The sequence below is a fragment of the Podarcis tiliguerta genome (genome assembly GCF_965153285.1).
Source record: "Podarcis tiliguerta genome assembly, chromosome: 14".
Classification (NCBI taxonomy): Eukaryota; Metazoa; Chordata; class Lepidosauria; order Squamata; family Lacertidae; genus Podarcis; species Podarcis tiliguerta.
Genome location: NC_139547.1, coordinates 6,725,354 through 6,737,378, shown reverse-complemented (window position 1 = coordinate 6,737,378; position 12,025 = coordinate 6,725,354). Strand labels below are relative to the sequence as shown.

The following is a 12,025-nucleotide window of genomic DNA, read 5'->3' as shown; positions in this document are numbered from 1 at the left end:
GACGGGGGAAACCCAGCTGGATGGGTGGGGTATGAATAAATTATTATTAGTTGTAGTAGTAGTAGTAGTAGTAGTAAGGATGGATTCCTAACTTCTGTCCTCTGTGCCCGTTTGCCACACTGGCTGGGGCTGGCAGGAGTTGTGGTCCAACAATATATGGAAAGCCACAAGTTCAACCATCCCTGCACTACAGAAATGGGAAGCAATCGCTAAGCCTTTTGGCTGAGCAACCCTTTGAAAATTTAAAAGCAGCTGAAAGGAACCCCAGATCAAAGCCCTTGTGGGGTGGCCATTTGGGTGCCGAGGAGGTGGGAACCTGTGGTACACCCACTGTTGCTTAACTACAACTCCCATCATCCCTGCCCATTGGCCATGCTTGCTAGGGCTTGATGGGACTTGTAATTCAACAACATGGGGGGTGGGCGGTCAAAGGTTCCCCACTCCTGGTGCAGAGCAACTAAGGGCTGATGTCTCTATGACAGCAGTGCACCTTTGACTATTCATGTTGTTCATTTGCTGCCATCTTTATGGCATGGGAACCACAAATGGCATAGCTTTGTATACTGGAAAGTACTTTTGGGCAAGTTGGCTAGTGTCTGGGCTAGTGACAATTCTAGATTGCATTTGTTGGCTAGTAACTTTTCTGGACTTTTATCTCCTCCTTCTTTTTGAGACAGTGTTAGGACGGGTGTCATAGTGCCTCTGTCAGCTCCCACTCCTTTTACTGTCACAGCTCTTCCTCATCGGTTAAGATACCGAGCTGTGTACCCCGTGTAAGTAAATATTATCGCCTGTTTCCTTGTAGTTTGGACCTTGAAATTGGCAAGGAGATGATTGCCCAAGGCTTCTAAACTTGACCAGTAAATCTCAGCATCCCTTCCGCCCCAACCCTGCAAATATTGCTGCAATAGACTGCAAATAACCTGCACTTCCCTTTTGCAGAATGGATATGGGAAAGCCCCAGATTTTCATCTCTCTCTCTCCTCCTTCCTGCTTGGAGAGAGACTGGTTTTTCTCCTTTCTGCATTCCCTCCATCCACCACCCCTATATCTTTCTCCCACCCTCTTCTTTCCAACCACCTGACTCATCACTCAACAACCCAGTTAAGTCATAGAATCAGAGCTGGAAGGGACCCCGTGGGTCATCTATTCCAACCCCGTGCAATACAGTAGTAATAATAATTAATAATAATAATAATAATAATAATAATAATAATTTATTTGTACCCCGCCCATCTGGCTGCGTTTCCCCAGCCACTCTGGGCGGCTTCCATAGAAACCAAAAATACACTAAAATATCACACATTAAAAACTTCCCTGAACAGGGCTGCCTTCAGATGTCTTCTGAATGTCAGGTAGTTGTTTTTCTCTTTGACATCTGATGGGAGGGTGTTCCACAGGGTGAGCGCCACTACTGAGAAGGCCCTCTGCCTGGTTCCCTGTAGCTTTGCTTCTCACAATGAGGGAACTGCCAGAAGGCCCTCGGCACTGGACCTCAGTGTCCAGTAATCTCAACGAAAGCATCCATGACAGATGGCCATCCAACCCCTGCTTTAAAACCTTCAAGGAAGGAGAGTGAAAGCCTTTGTGAGCACCTTTGCACCCCTAGGTGCCTTATTGCAGATCCCATAAGGCTTTACACATAGATGGCAGGATAATGCGGTTTATTGGAAGTTATACAGAGTCTCTACTTTTATATTGCCAGAGATCCCAGGGCTGGTCAAGGCTGCTATTATGAAAAATTGTCTCCAGGTGGAGCTAAACCTCTGTTTACCACAAGAGCTGGTCAGGAAACTGCGAATTTCAAAGGGCAGCTGTGCTTTGGATTCTCACATTGTTTTTGGAAAGCATGAATTAATAGGTTTGGCCTTTACAAGTGAAATGGATTGACTTTTTTGCCCATCTGTACAGGGGTCTAGGTTTAAAAATGGGTAATTTCCACTCATCTAATGATCAGTCTGATTATCAGTGAGGGGGCATATTACATTCTGTTAAGGATGCTGAGCTTGACAGAGCCCCAAGGTTATGCCTGTTTAAGTTTTTAAACTGTGATTTTGCTGTTGTAGCCACCAAAGGTGGGGCTTGAGCTGGCCTCTGGGCTGGGGCTTAAAGGTAAAGGTAAAGGGACCCCTGACCATTAGGTCCAGTCATGGCCGACTCTGGGGTTGCGGTGCTTTTCTCGCTTTATTGGCCGAGGGAGCCGGCGTACAGCTTCCGGGTCATTTGGCCAGTATGACTGAGCTGCTTCTGACGAACCAGAACAGCGCATGGAAACGTCGTTTACCTTCCCGCCAGAGCGGTACCTATTTATCTACTTGCACTTTGACGTGCTTTCAAACTGCTAGGAGCAGGTACCAAGCAACGGGAGCTCACCCCGTCGCAGGGATTCGAACCGCCGACTTTCTAATCGGCAAGCCCTAGGCTCTGTGGTTTAATCCACTTAGTAGCTACTCCAATATAGGCACTCTCATGCCCATATAATAATAAAGTGACGCACTGTCTCATTTCTCTGACACACACCCCGCCTCATTTTGATAACTTCTTAAAGAGGACTTTTGAAAGTTGCAGGGGCTCTCAAGCTGAAACAGCATTCAAGCATGATACCACTCCAGCTGAAGTGTTCAGGGAGCTCTTTGAATTTTTTTAAAATGGGGGACGAAAAGCAAATCTTGTAAATAACAAAACACAAAACTTGCGGTGTTCTGTTTTTTGTAATAAAAACAAACCATACTGGCTACATCTCCTTTCTTCTATGGCAGTTCTATTCAAAAACTCTTGAATTGCTCTGTCTCCCCCAGCCCCCCCAAACCCCCCTTTTTAAACAGTCTGTGAAGAGAAGGATCAGACTACTTCTAGACATATCATGTCCCCCTTCCCCAAGTGGAACTCTAAAGCATTCTCAAAAACTTTGTGGGCACAAATTCATGATTGCAGATAATTGCACCCACAAGAAGTATTAGGCTCACCACACTGTCTGGTAGCAGTCACATCTACTCTCATTCGTATTCATGGTTAATTATAGGAGGAAATCTCCTGTATATAATTATTTGTAGAGGCATACTTGCATTGGCTGCATTAGATATTGGCTTAGGATCCTTTCAAAAGAGATCTTAAATTTGCTGCATAGGAGGCATGGGAAAGATGCAAATTTTCCAGCTACGTTTAAGAGTATCTGCACTCTGTCTTTGCTACTTTCTTCTAAAACTCATAGATGGTGCTCTTTTTAATAACACAATTAAAAATGGTTAGCACTTGAACATGTGTAATATGTACTGAGTGTGAAAATATATATCAGACCATGTGCTTTGCATGAGTAAGAACCCAGGTTTAAGGTAACCGGCCCTCATGGTTGCAGGAAGAAAAAGTGGAATTGCATGGTTAGTGTTTGTCAAAGGGAGCAGTGGTTCAAGTCCAAGTGTGGGGCTTATCTCCCCCCCCCCCATAGCAGTTGGCTTCCATTGCCCATCTTGAATGACCCATGCTTCCTTTCTTCCCAACAATTATTGCCCAAATATTCCAAATTCTTCAATAAGTATTGATGGTTCCACCCAAATAAATGTGCAAATGAGAAGTTTTATAGATTTTTTTCTGAATTTAAACCAGCTAAAGGAATTGGTTTCCTTCTGAGGGGCAGATTTTAGGTATTTGCAATGTATCTGCATTGCAGGGGACCAGTGCAAAAATCTGAAAAGAAAAGGGCTTAGTTGAAATGTCTAGATCTAAAATTAATGTCTCTGTCTTTGGCACTGTTTGTTTCCAGAGGGAAGCATCGCTCACTTTGTGGACGGGCAATACTACCAAGGCATCCCCTGGTGAGGTTCCACCTGAGTCATTTTATATGTTTATATGTTGCATTTATATCCCACTTTTTTCTATAAGGAACTAAAGGTTTTCCCTCTCCTTGTTTAGTCCCCACAACAACCCTGTGAGGTAGGTTAGCCTGAGAGGCAGGGCTCCCAATGAGCTTCAGGGCTAAGTGGGAATTTGAACCCTGGTCTCCAAGGTCCTAGTCCAACGCTTTAACCGCTGCACCACAAAATGGACATATGTGTATTCAGGCTTTCCAGGACTGTAAGATGCAACTCCTTTTTTATTTTTTGTCTTTCAGGAAAAACGTCCCCCAAAGAAATGTGGACTGATCTCATGACTGGAACTAAAACCTTTATTTTGGTTTGGTTTGTCCTGGCAAGTTTATGGCACTCGACTGGTAAGTCTCTCCAACTTTTCCTTGTCCAGTTAATAATTGGTTTTCCTAAAACGGATTTCCTCTTAGAGCCGTTACTTGACTGATAAGAACTTTTTTTGTTGAAGGCAAGCCTACCCAGATGTGCAATTTTATTATGTCTATTTTGTTTTAGAAATTTGTCGCTATTGTGATGCATTTCATGTCTACTTGTTTTTAATGTTCTTAAGTGTATTTCACATTGTTTTATGGAAACCGCTTAGGTTTTTTTGTTGATTTGATTGATTTAGAGGGACGCTGGTGGCGCTGTGGTCCAAACCACTGAGCCTAGGGCTTGCCGATCGGAAGGTCGGCAGTTTGAATCCCTGTGACAGGGTGAGCTCCTGTTGCTGGGTCCCTGCTCCTGCCCACCTACCAGTCCGAAAGCACATTAAAGTGCAAGTAGATAAATAGGTACCGCTCTGGAGGAAAGGTAAATGGCGTTTCCATGCGTTGCTCTGGTTTCGCCAGAAGCGGCTTAGTCATGCTGGCCACATGACCCAGAAAAACTGACTGCGGACAAACGCCGGCTCCCTCGGCTAGTAAAGCGCGAGATGAGTGCCAGAACCCCAGAGTCGTTCGCGACTCAACTTAACTGTTTACTAACTCTTGTTAGGATGGTATTGTGAGTCTTGCGGTTCACATGCAGACTTTGCTGCAGACTAGATCCAAACAGTGATCTTGTTTTTGGTGCTTTCTCAAACAGACAATGTGGCCAAGTCTTCCATTTTCTTGATCATTAACAGGTGCCCATAGCTATCAAATGATTTCCATTCCACTGGAATATAATATGTGCACTTAAGAGTCATGGCTTCCCCCAGAGAATCCTGGGAAATGGAGAATGTTAGGAATACCGAATGTTGTAAGGAGATCATTAACAAAGTACAGTCAGTTCCTATAATTTTTGGGAAGTCATGATTCTAACCCTGTGAGAAAAGGTTACAACATTTTGGGCTTTTCAGTTTACAGAGGAATGGCAAGTTAGAAGTGACATGATAGAAGTCTATAAAATTATGCATGGTGAAGAGGAAGCCGATAGATAAGTTTTACTCCCTCTTTCATCATATGAGAATCCATGTGATATCCAGTGAAGCAGAATGCTGGAAGGCTCAGGAGAGGCAAAACAAAGGACTTCTTCACATGGCATAATATAGTTAAGCTATGGCATTGACTCCCACAATTGGCAATGATGGTCACCAACTTGGACAGCCTAGGCCAGTTCATGGAGGAGAAGGCTATGTTCTAGAATGCTTCTGAAAACCAGCTGCTGGAAACCACAGGAGGAGATGGTGCCATGTCCCATGGACATCTGGTTAGTCACTGTGAGAAACGGATGCTGAACCACATGGACCACCAAACTAATCCAGCAGCCTATAGTAGCATAAAAGTACAGTGGTACCTCAGGTTAAGTACTTAATTTGGTCCGGAGGTCCGTTCTTAACCTGAAACTGTTCTTAACCTGAAGCACCACTTTAGCTAATGGGGCCTCCAGCTGCTGCTGCGCCGCCAGAGCACAATTTCTGTTCTCGTCCTGAAGCAAAGTTCCTAACCTGAAGCACTATTTCTGGGTTAGCAGAGTCTGTAACCTGAAGTGTGTGTAACCTGAAGCGTATGTAACCTGAGGTACCACTGTAGTTTAAATGTATGGTGAGCTTAGTTAAGCCATACATATATTTTCTCTTCTTTTTTTTAAAAAAAATTTAGTTTTTCAGGTTTTAAAAATGTACAGTTATCACACAACCAACATAAAAAGAGAATTCCAAAGAATCTCCTGGACTTCCCCCTTTGTGGGTCCTTATATTAACCTTTTCCTTCATCTTGTCTATTAATCCAAATCTTTTTAATCTCCATCATACCCAAAATTCAACATTAGACTACAAGTGTCATTCCAATCCTACTAATAATTTTAATTGTTTACAATGTTTTGTAAGGTAAATTATATATTTTCCCCATTCCTTATTAAAATTTTGGTCTTCCTGATTTCTTATTCTATTTTTGCCAATTCGGCATAGTCCATCAACTTAATCTGCCATTCTTCTGTGGTAGGGACAATGTCTTCTTTCCATCTGTGGGCTAGTAACATCCGAGCAGCAGTGGTCGCATACATAAATAGTATTTTCTGATCCGTTGGAATTTTGGCACCTAGAATTCCTTCGGGTTTTTTTAGAAAAGGTTATTTTGAACATATTTTTCAGTTCATTATATATCATCTCCCAGAATTCTTGTACTACCTTACATGTCCACCACATATGATAAAAGTTCCCTTCATTTTCCTTACATTTCCAGCATGTATTTCACCTGGTTTTGTACATTTTAGCTAGTTTACTAGGACTTAAATACCAACGATACATCACTTTCATATAATTTTCTTTCAATGTATAACATGCTGTAAACTTCAAATCCCAGTTCCATAGCTTCTCCCATGGTTATATATTTGAACCAGAGGGGGCTGTTGCAGAGTCCTGCCAGGTATGGCCACCATGAAGACACATTGCCAGTTCAACACATACGAAAATTTGAGCACCTTCCAAATGCCAACTCCCTAATCGGCCCTGATTTTTCATGAAAAACCGGCTGTGCTTCCAATAACTTCATTTCCTTCATGTGTGGTTTACTCTCAGGCGCCCAAAAGAATATCCACTGGGAAATTCAGCGTTACGACGGCTGGTACAACAACCTCATGTACCACAGGCACAACTCGGCAGGTGAGAGTGTCCCTGAGGTTTTCAGGCCTCCAATACTGTTGCAAATGCCATTTCTGATGCCAAGCACTGGGTCCATGTGTACGGGGAATATTGGCAAATTCTGCAAAATGGTATTATGCCGGTTCACAGATCTTTCTGCAAACGAATGGAAAATCAGGCAGGCGATCGGCATTCTCTTTTTCATTCCTCCTCACAGTCCTAAATTCACACTTTCCCCCCTCCACCGGCACCACGCTTATTGATGACGTTTCCACCACACTCATGCTTAAATAAATGGTGTGGAATAGCCACACGTCAATAAGAGAATTAATCATATCATTAAATTTGACTACAGCAAACAGCGAGTCAAACAGTGTTGTTTTGGGTGGACTGGAAACAGCCCTGCATGCAATGGGTTGAGGTGGGATATATAAGAGCCCAGGCGATCCCTGAGGTACCCTGGGTTAGGGTTCACAATGCTGCATTAAAGAGCAGGGAAGTTGTGTTCCTCCACCTGGTGCATTTCACAACTTTTTTCCTCCCAGCTGTTCACAGAAGCACATATGTGCATCAGAGTTTGGGGAGCCTGCTTCCACAGCAGGCTCACCGCTGCATCCAAGCATGTCTTAAAGGAGCAGAATCCCAGGCTCAGTTGTGGCTTCACTTTCACAAAGGGTCCAGCCGTCCATCTCCTTCCTTGTTTCTCAGGACATACTTTGCACAGCACCTAAGACACACGCTAGGGATGCGGGTGGTGCTGTGGGTTAAACCACAGAGGCTAGGGCTTGCTGATCAGAAGGTCGGCGGTTCAAATCCCCACGACGGGGTGAGCTCCCGTTGCTCGGTCCCTGCTCCTGCCAACCTAGCAGTTCGAAAGCGCGTCAAAGTGCAAGTAGATAAATAGGTACTGCTCCAGCGGGAAGGTAAACGGCGTTTCCGTGCGCTGCTCTGGTTTGCCAGAAGAGGCTTAGTCATTCTGGCCACATGACCTCAATAGGGTGTGTTGAATTTTTCAGCTTTCAGTTTCCAAAAATGACGGGTGCTAAAAGTGTATAACATCACTTGGGGAATTCAAAAGTTATTTTGGTCAAATTAATATAATTTAGTTATGCTTGGTAAGTAAAATGTCTGTAAATTCCATAGAAATAATTAGAAATGCTTTGTCCCAAGTACTTGCAGTTATATTATAATTATTTATTATTATGAATATTATTTAGCATTACTGACGTTTTCAGAAGGTAAAATTTAAATTCTTTGGTTTTCCAAAAGCAGTGTATGAGCTTCTTCATCTAACGTAGACTCACCAAGCTAAATGTTCTCCAGTCACAAAGATAGTTGCAGATTCCTCAGCCTCAGAGACATATTTTTAAGACCCCTTAACTGCAAAAATTAAGTCTTGCCCACGGCTGGCTACCGCAAGCTGACATGCTGATTTCTCACCACTAGGATCATGGTTGTCGCGGCTCCTTCCTGCGAGCTATGCGGACGGCGTCTACCAGGCCCCCCAGGAACCAAATGTCCCCAGTGCACGGAGACTCAGCCATGTGGCGGCACGAGGGGACTCTGGATCACCCTCTCAGAAGAACAGAACTGTGCTGGGCGTCTTCTTTGGTAAGCTGAGAACTCTTGAGTCATGGCCTCCATCAGCATCCATGCCACTGGGCTGCGTCTGAGGGAGGAGTGAGGCAGCAAGGCCCCCTCCATGTGTCCAACGGCCATTTGGCTCCTCCCTGATATCGTAGAATCCTAGAATTGTACAGTTGGAAGGGACTCTTCCAATCGAGTGCAACCCGCCCTACAATGGTCTTGGTCCTGTATACCTGAAGGAGCGTCTCCACCACCATCGTTCAGAGGTCCAGCTCTGAGGGCCTTCTGGTGGTTCCCTCCCTGCGAGAAGTGAGGTTACAGGGAACCAGGCAGAGGGCCTTCTTGGTAGTGGCACCCACCCTGTGGAACGCCCTCCCATCAGATGTCAAGGAAATAAGCAACTATCCTACTTTGAAAAGACATCTGAAGGCAGCCCTGTTTAGGGAAGTTTTTAATGTTTAATGCTGTATTGTGTTATTAATATTCGGTTGGGAGCAGCCCAGAGTGGCTGGGAAACACAACTAGATGGGCAGGGTATAAATAATAAATTATTATTATATAATGCAGGAATACACAACTGTCCCATACGGGGATCGAACCTGCAACCCTAACCCCTCCCAGTGTTGCTGCTTTCATGACCATTGATGATGTAGAGGCTTCCAAGAGCAGGTTCCTGAGTTTGTGCGTGTCTTCTTTCTTCCTCCTCTTTTCGTGCCATGTTTCTTAAGATTCTAAACAGCAATCATAAAGCTCAAACAGCTGGGATGGTATAAGATGCAGTAAATAAACATTTTGGCCCCTTTAGCAAATCTCCAGCAAAAGTCTTTCTTACGAAGGAATTGGCATCATTACAGGGAACAGGACTGATTTATCTGGTTTGGCCCCTCTCCAACATAGAGCACCTTTCAATCATGGAAAAAACAAAATGGATTCCTGATTTCACAACTGCCCCTAAATTCGCTTCCACTCTGGCCGTGTCTGCTCCAGACATTTACCAACCTGATGCCCTCCAGATGTTTTGGACTATAACTCCCATCAGCCCCATGCAGCATAGTGGCTGGAGCTGATGGGATATGTAGTTCAAGGCACCTGGAAGGCATCTAGTTGGGAAAGGCTGGCCTGCTCTCCTTTTCACGACACTGACATCTTGGAGAAACGAGGCGCTTGATATAGTCAAGGCCCACTTTCTACCACAAATCAGGCCTCAAATCGATGCCTGTAACTAATGGAGTAATGTGCCTAATTCTTTCAATTACAGGATTTGGGGAGGTTCTGGTCACAGAATTATAGTATTGGGGGTGAGGGATTTGCCAAGGTTTCCAGACCTTGTGACAGCAACACAGAGACTGTAATTCAAACCACAGTGTGCCCCTTTTTCTCTTCCTCTGGCTCAAACCCTTAGATCATAGGATTACCTCCAAGAGGATTACTAGGCTCTTGCATGACTGGTTTTATGTCTTATTTTAGCAATGGTCACGTTTGCCCCTCCTTGTGGATTTCTGCTCCAAACCTCAGAATTATTTGGTCACTTAGACCTACTTCCCCCTGGGTTAGTTTTTGCCAGTGTGGTCCGGGCATGTTTGGGAGCCTGGATGTTGCTAGGCATTTCTGCTGAAGGCTGAGTAATGCTTGGAGCTTAATCCCTTGGAATATGTTCAAACAAGACTGTGGATTTCTCAGAAGCCATGATGAGAGAGTAGGACGAAGAGGAAATGGGTTCTTTGACACTTCTGAGCCCCTTAGCGGTTCAGGGGGGTGGGAACCCAGGAGAAACCATTATTTCTGGCAAACCCCTAAGTTGTAGAATTCCCACTCCTCAGAGCGGTGTTGTTACCTTCCTTTATGTAGTTCCTGTCATGCGCTGAAGAGAAACACCTATTTATCTGGGCTTTTGACATTTCTGACATATATATCATAGGACCCACCCTATTCTTTTGACTAATTTGTTTTAAACCAATTTTAATATTGTATTTTTAAATTGCTGTCACTTCACTTATTGTGAAAGGTGGATAAGAAACCTAGTTTGTAATAATAACATTAGTAATAATTAATAATAATTTAACATGTTCTTACCACATTTGAACACATTTCTTATAAGCATCTCTTTTGTGTGGATACCTCTTTGGACAGTTGGATAGGTTATATTGATATTAAACATCCTTAGGTGGTGGTTGTTTTCTGCTACTTTCTTCCGTTTTCCTTTGTCAAATTTGTTATATTATTATTATTGTAGTGGTAGTAGTCGTTGTTGCTGCCGCCGCCAGTTATTTCCTTCATAATTGGCACTGGCTGAGAGCTCTTTCCAGGGTTTGTAGTACTTTCTGTCTGCTCCCATTTGGGGGAAATTGCCAAGCCTTAAAAACTGGGCTTAAAAGAGACTCAAAAAGTTTATGCACACATTATTCAACCTCACTGAAATTGATCCACTGAATAGTATCCCTTGTTACTATTGGATTGTCTATGGAATCATTGTCTGAGGAGAGGAGATTCCTCAGGAGGCAATGAGATATGATGGCATGTGGCTGGATTACACTGTGAGCAGGGCTGGCTCAAGACTTTTTGCTGCCTGAGGCAAGAAGGACAAGATGATGATGATGATTTTATTTATACCTCACACATCTGGCTGGATTTTCCCAGCCACTCTGGACGGTTTACAGCACATGAAAAATTGAAAAACATTAGACATTAAAAATATCCCAATACAGGGTTGACTCCAGGTGACTTCTAGAAGTCAGATAGTTGTTTATCTCTTTGACATCTGATGTGAGGAGAAGGCCCTCTGCCTGGTTCCCTTTAACCTCACTTCTTGCAGGGAGGGAACCGCCAGAAGGCCCTCAGAACTGGACCTCAGTGTCCAGGCTGAATGATGGGGGTGGAGATGCTCCTTCAGATATACAGGACCAAGGCAGTTTAGGGCTTTAAAGGTCAGTACCAACACTTTGAATTGTGCTCGGGAACGTACTGGGAACCAATGTAGGTCTTTCAGGAACATACTTTCTATCCAAATATGCATTCTAAAATATATTTTGATACTTTTTTGAGGTTAGTAGGGGAGAACTACATTGGCACATTTGGGGAACAGCACACTCCGGTGCAGCTTAGTCTGAGAGGTGCAGATCAGGTCAGCGTGCATTGAAACTGGCAAATATTGAAGCTTCTCTAGAGAAGCTTCTTAAGAGAAGTCGCAGCAGGTTTTTCATGGCGTGTGGTTTCAACCCCTGTGAGTTCACTAGATGTCCTGTTTCATCCACCCTCAGTTAGTTCTGTCCCTTTTGGTGTCTGCCAGGTTTCCATGTGCTCTCGGAGATTCTGGAAGCCGACAAGCCCGGCTGCCCTGCCGAGTTCCTAAACATACAGATCCCTGAAGGAGATCCTGTGTTTGACCCTGCTGGCTCAGGTGATGTTGTCCTTCCATTCCAGCGAATGCAGTGGGCTCCAGGTACAGGACAAAGCCCCAACAGGCCCCGGGAGCAGGTAAAACCCAGCTGGCTGCAAATCAGTGTATATCCCTTTGCACGTGTTTGCACAGTAC

At 44.1% G+C, this 12,025-nt stretch overlaps 1 protein-coding gene across 2 annotated transcripts in view; it reads left to right on the top strand.

The window, feature by feature from the left end:
• Positions 1-4,121: 4,121 nt before the first annotated feature.
• The window catches only part of DUOX2 (dual oxidase 2), a 52,578-nt gene continuing 44,674 nt past the window's right edge, over positions 4,122-12,025 (top strand). The window contains exons 1-4 of one of the 2 annotated variants that reach the window (XM_083412947.1): positions 4,122-4,207; positions 6,844-6,927; positions 8,353-8,517; positions 11,780-11,967. In XM_083412947.1, coding sequence (XP_083269073.1) covers positions 4,129-4,207; positions 6,844-6,927; positions 8,353-8,517; positions 11,780-11,967 — 516 coding nt within the window. In that variant the 5' untranslated portion in view covers positions 4,122-4,128. Of the gene's footprint in view, positions 4,208-6,843; positions 6,928-8,352; positions 8,518-8,594; positions 9,724-11,779; positions 11,968-12,025 lie in introns of those variants that run through there. The other variant, XM_083412948.1, reaches the window with a different exon arrangement.